The following is a 5,956-nucleotide window of genomic DNA, read 5'->3' on the forward strand; positions in this document are numbered from 1 at the left end:
GGTCCTGTTCATCCAGAGGCAACACCACGGGGTCCTGTTCATCCACCCCCATCGGGAATTGTTCATCCAAATCCCCCCCCCCCACGCAACGCTCACTGTTCATGCAGAGGCAACATCGATCGGCTTCAGTTAGCAGTAGTAGCCAAGGAATCGCTCGATCGGGTTTAGTTAACAGCCATCGATCGATCGCTCGGGTTCAGTAACGCGTAGCCTGCAGTGCAATCGCTCGGGTTCAGTTAGAGCCCAACGCCTCGCTCGGGTTCAGTTAGAGCCAACCCCTCGCACACACACGCGTACGTGTACGAGAGAAACACGCATCGCTCGGCCCCCGACCTCCCACCGTAACCGGGAACTCCCCGAAATTTTTCTCCGCCTCGCTTCTACCATGGTTTTTTCCGTCATGGACGATCCAAAGAATGTCATGCAGCTACGTCTCCGGCCCGCCCAGGACGAAAAACCAATTTTCTGTCATGATTTTTTGTCATAGAAGTAGGAGCCCACCACATCTATGATGATACCGGGTTTTGTCACAATTATCGTCATAGAAGTGTCATATGTATGACAGAAAAAATTTCATTCGGCCCAAAATGTCACGGATGTGTCTTTTTTTTTGTAGTGTATGCCACCAAGACGACCTTAGATGAAAATGTGTTCTACTTGGAGTGCCTTCACCTGGTCAAGGCGATCGATTTTGATATTTGAATCATCTCAATCCAAGATCAATAGTTATGGTTAACATAGTGCAGCCCGAGCAGTAATTACTGAAAAGTTTCAACCGAGACCAGACACCCATGTAACCCATGTCTAATACTTTTTTTAGTGTGAGAGTTGTTATTTGTCACTTGTTTTTCACGAGCGATTCAACCCTTAAGATGGCCTCGAATCAAGAAATGTTCACCACAAAAGTTGGTTGTTTCCTCGAACTGGATACATTTGCTTTTCGGGGCATCTCCATCTGAGTTTTATGTGGCCTGTGGATACCAAAAACTAAACCGTTGTCTTAGACTTTAATCCAAGTTTGGTTAATTTTAAAAGAAATTGGAAGTAATTTATAGTCTTTTTCTTGTACAGAAAGCCCAACCGCCTTATAATTTCATACATCATGAGAGGGTATTACCAAATCACTATACATTCGATTAGTTGCAGTTTTGTTGCTAATCTAAATGGCCGATACACAATTGCCGCCTTAAGATTAAAGATGGCCGATATATACTTATTGCCCCCAAGTACATGCAAAATGGACAATCAAGTGTTGACCTCATCCTTAGAATATGTGTTGTGCAAGTTATTTTACGGCACACAAGCTTTGCCGAAAAAACAAAGGAGCATGAACCGACACCAATTTTTGACATGATAGAAAACATTATTAAGATGGCCTCAAAGGAAAAAGATTTCAGCATGAAAAATCTTCATATCGTCGAAATTGGAAATTTTGCTGTTTGGGTGATCGCCATCCGATCTCATCTCGAGGGCTGAAAATATGATTGGAATATTGTTCGGCCGGTTACACCAACAGATGAAAAAGTGTTATATCTGGAATGTCTACTACGCCTGGTTGAGACGATCAATTTTGATATTTGAATAATCTCAATCTGAGATTGTATGTAATAGTTAGGGCCAACACAGTGCGGTCCGATCACTAATGAAAAGTATCAGCCAGGACCAGACACCCATATAACCCATGTCTGAGACATGTTGAGAGTTATCAGTTGTCACATGTTTTTTTTTTCTTTTTTTGTGAAAGATTCAACCCTTAAGACGGACTTAAATCGAAAAATGTTCAACACAAAGGTTGTTTGTCTCGTCGAAACAGATAAATTTTCTTTTGGGTGCTTGACCATCCAAGATCGTATGCCGTCTATGGATCCAAAAACGAAATGGTTGTCTTAGACTTAAATGCGAGTTCGGTTAATTTTAAAGAACATGGACGGGATTTGTAGTGCTTTTCTGGTATAGGAAATCCAACCATCTCATAATTAAATGAGAGGTGATGGTCGGTTGAACAACACACAATCGAAACACATCGACCACCTTTTTCCTAGTTTTTACACCTGTCCTAAGTTCTTTCTCTCTCATTCTTCGTTCTTCGTGTTGAAGAGCAACGATCCTCGAGGCTTTAGGAGCGGTTAGACCGACTTAGAGCAGCCCATAGCCACCACACGTCCAAACGGTGTCGCTCGCGGACGTGTAGGGTTTTCGGGCCTGCAAAAGCGCTTGTCGGAGTGCTTGTGCACTGCACTTTCGGCCGGGTCTTATTTGAGTGAGCCGCGGTGCATCACTCCATCATCAAGAGTACACAGTGGCATGTTGGTGTACCAACACTATCTAAAGGCGTGATCTTGGATAACAAGGGACTAATAAATCAAATGTCAAATTCCGAATCAAAATTCACGGGACTAATAAATCAGAACAGATGTAGTATTTATTTTTCAGCACTTAAGTTTGTTGTATGGTTTGGTTGTTTGTATACCTAAACCGGGCAAAAAAAAGGTCTAGAAACGTACTCCACGGATAACCAGTGACTGGTCAGATCAGTGACGGTCAACCAGTCATAATTTGAGTAAAACGTTTTCTCTATTTTCTTTTTAAAATAAATGAATGGCTTTTCCCTCTCTGGATATCAACCAGGTAACCGACCCAGTAACTCCGGCCACTCCTTTTCTTTTTCCGCTTTGCGCGCAGCACGCACTCCACATGGACACGTGGACTGTCTCCCACCCGCCCGGCTCCGTACCCAAACTCGCCGTTGCGGCCCCCACCCCGCGGTCTCACCTTCACGGTTCCGCTGCCACGATCACGGTCTCATCTTCTCCTATCGCCTCCTCCCAGTATTTAAAGCCCTTCTTCTTCGCTGCACAATCCACATCGATTCCTTCCTGCCACTCCTTCCTCGCATGCCCCCTGAGTTCCTGCACCGAGACTGCTAGCTAGCTATAATCTCCTCGGCTTCTTTCTCCGTCCCCTCGGCCGGCCTGCCACCCGATCGTTCCTGATGTCCGGCACCGTGTGCTCCATGTGCGGCGACGTCGGCTTCCAGGACAAGCTCTTCCGCTGCGCCCGTTGCCGCTGCCGCTTCCAACACTCGTACGTATTTTTCTCCTACTGATAGCTCTTTGAGGGAGTCTCTTATTCGGGGTACTGTCAAGATTTTGATAGGTGTTAATGAGTCCCATGTTAATTTGTTTCCCTGCATTCCTACAAGCAGCTATTGCACGAACTACTACGGCGACGCGGCCCCGGCTGACGCGGGCGCCGGCGTGTGCGACTGGTGCCTCAGCGACGACCCCCTCGTGAAGAACAGGCGCCCTTCGGCGCCGCCGGCCATGCAGCACCGCGGTCCGCCGACCGGGATGGGCTGCGGCAAGGTCAAGGTGACCGGCGGCGGCGAGCAGGAGGGCGGCCGGAGAGTGGCCAAGGCGGCCGTCCGCAGGTACAAGCTCCTCAAAGACGTCCTGTGCTAGCTAGCTGGTGCATGCATGGTCCTGGGTCACCGCACTCCTTTCCTTAGATCGGGACCTCGTCATCATGTGTACTAAAAAACGATGCTGTTTAATTAAGTAGTCGATAGTCGTTGTACCTAGCTAGCTGGCGAGGTTCTGCTTCCATATCGATCCTTGTGTGCAAATGTCGGCATGTCACAATGAGATCTACTTCTGTAAATATGCGCTGCTACTCTTTATCTCTGTCATCAACTGCGTGTTGTCGTGTGTGTTAAATTCCACAAGTGTATGATCAGTGGCAGTAAGCAATACATGTGTTCGTCAAATGAAGATGCCGTGCGTCTTCATTTCTGGCCAGTGATCGATCGATTCTCTTGGCAAGAAATGATGTACTCCCTCCATTTAAAAATAAGTGTTGTGATTTTTGTTCAAATTTAAACTAAAACCACGATGATGTATGGTTTAGTTCGACATTCTATGTGTTACTGTGTAAGCTAGCCCGCCCTGCTCAACCCTTGGGCATCTCTCCATCACCTTGCAGACATCAACCACATCATAGTTGAGACTTCAATCCCTTCATGCGGTTGAACTGTTCATTTTCTCCACTAGGATGATGTAGAGCTCGGAAAACTCTAGAAGGTGATCACGTTGCATGCTCAGCTCCCTCGCCTTTTTCAGTAGGTGGTGCCGATGTATTGGAATCAAATCAGGGGCTCGTACGCAAAGCCTATAAAGTGGCCGACACGCCCATGTTAAAGCAAGCCTCAAGTCCCCACTTGCAGCTTAGCCTCGAATGGCAGATCTTTGTGGGAGCAAGAATCCACGGAGCGCCCCTCCCGGTGTCCCGGTTTCACCTTGTCGATGAGCCAAACCAATCTGGTCGACGGTATTACCGTTTTTATTAACAAGTCTCAGGTCTTCCTATTCTCATTTATTAAAAGAATCGGTTTCGAAACAGTTTAGCGCCCGCCACACGTCTAGTCGTCTCTTACATATTTTTGAAAAACCTTTTTTTAAGTACGCCAATAGCGTACCATATTTTTATAGAAAAGAGAATAAGATTTACAAGAGATATCTTACGAATGGATGCACACATTCATTATCAGGCAACGCCCGAAAACAACCCACACCTAAGATCCTAAGCCTACTTTCTCACGAAACGTGACAACCCAACACCTCCAACTCCGGCCTCAATCCAGTCGTGCAGCTCACGAAGAATCGCGTCTACCAATTCAATTGGGGATCTCTGTTGGCTTCTTCTATTAAATACGCGAGCATTCCTTTGCTTCCACAGGGCCCAAGCCACCACAATCACAAATGTGTCAAAGGCCCGTTTGTTAGCCTTGACACTCTCCTTCCTTGCTAACAACCACCAATCCAGCAGATTGTCGTTCTCAGTCGGCCTCGTGACCTGCAAGTTGAGGGTTTGGAGACCCTCATGCCAAACTTCCCTAGCGTACACACACTGGATCAAAATATGCTCAGCGTTGTCCTCTTCCTGCAGGCACGTGTAACACGCTGAAGGTCTATCCTGCAGCCCATGCTTAGCACGTCGATCCGAGGTCCAAATGCGATGTTGCACGGCCAGCCAAGCAAAAATCTTGCACTTAAGAAGTGCCCAACTCTTCCAGATGCAAGAAGCGAAAGGCACCCTCTGGGTTCCGAGGCAAAGGCGATGATATGTGGATCTCGCAGTGTAACTACCCGAGGGGTCTGCCGGCCAAGAGAAGCAGTCCGGCCTGTTCGGATCATGCTCGATCGTGCTAATAGCCAAGTTGAGGTGCACAAGCTGCATATGCCCAACGAATGTGAGATCACCAGTCACATCCTGCAACCATTTGCCATTGTCCATGCCCTCACTGACTGTGCGCCTGTTCCTCGTGCGAGTAGCCACCATGGCATGGATAAGCGGAGCAATATCCGCGGCCGCAAAACCGTGAATCCATCTGTCTCTCCAGAACAACACCTTGGTGCCATCTCCAACCTCAATCTTGACTAGGCTATTAAACACAGCGCGTGCTTGTCTGTCCTCAGTCATAGCTAAGCCTTGGCATGGTCTTTGCGGATCCGTCCGTTCAGCCACTCCCATCTGACTCTAAGTGTGATCCCCTGCAGCTCCAGGTTTCCGACTCCCAGACCCCCAAGGGACGTGGGCCTACAGATCGTGTTCCAGGCCACCAAGCACTGCCCACCGTTCACCTTGTCCTTCCCAGCCTAGAAAAATGCACGCATCCATTGATCGATTTCCTCCAACACCCAGGCTGGCGCCTCAGCAATCATGAAAATGTATGGGTTTAGCGGCCACCACTGACTTAACGAGCACAAGACGGCCTGATCTCTGGAGCAGCCCACGTTGCCAGGCCGGGGCGCAACGCTTAGCTTGATCTACCATCGGTTGCCAGTCCGCTTGGCTAAGTTGGTGAATTGCGAGCTGCAACCCTAGATACTTGCAAGGAAAAGTTCCCATATTGCATTGCAGCAAAGCAACCACCCTATCCTTGTCAGAAGCATCCCCA

At 47.9% G+C, this 5,956-nt stretch overlaps 1 protein-coding gene across 1 annotated transcript; it reads left to right on the forward strand.

Moving 5' to 3' along the window:
• The first annotated feature begins 2,845 nt into the window (after positions 1–2,845).
• Positions 2,846–3,913, forward strand: LOC123130764 (uncharacterized). The gene is made up of 2 exons (XM_044550578.1): positions 2,846–3,084; positions 3,206–3,913. The coding sequence occupies exons 1-2, from the start codon at positions 2,993–2,995 to the stop codon at positions 3,459–3,461; spliced, it is 348 nt and encodes a 115-aa protein (XP_044406513.1). The 5' UTR covers positions 2,846–2,992; the 3' UTR covers positions 3,462–3,913.
• Positions 3,914–5,956: the final 2,043 nt, after the last annotated feature.

The sequence above is a fragment of the Triticum aestivum genome, chromosome 6A (assembly GCF_018294505.1).
Source record: "Triticum aestivum cultivar Chinese Spring chromosome 6A, IWGSC CS RefSeq v2.1, whole genome shotgun sequence".
Lineage (NCBI taxonomy): Eukaryota > Viridiplantae > Streptophyta > Magnoliopsida > Poales > Poaceae > Triticum > Triticum aestivum.

Excerpts from the sequence above, each read along its gene's own strand:
- LOC123130764 (XM_044550578.1), top strand. The coding sequence starts at position 2,993 with ATGTCCGGCACCGTGTGCTCCATGTGCGGCGACGTCGGCTTCCAGGAC. Across the intron at positions 3,085-3,205 it reads CGCTGCCGCTTCCAACACTC|CTATTGCACGAACTACTACG; the intron begins GTACGTATTTTT and ends TCCTACAAGCAG.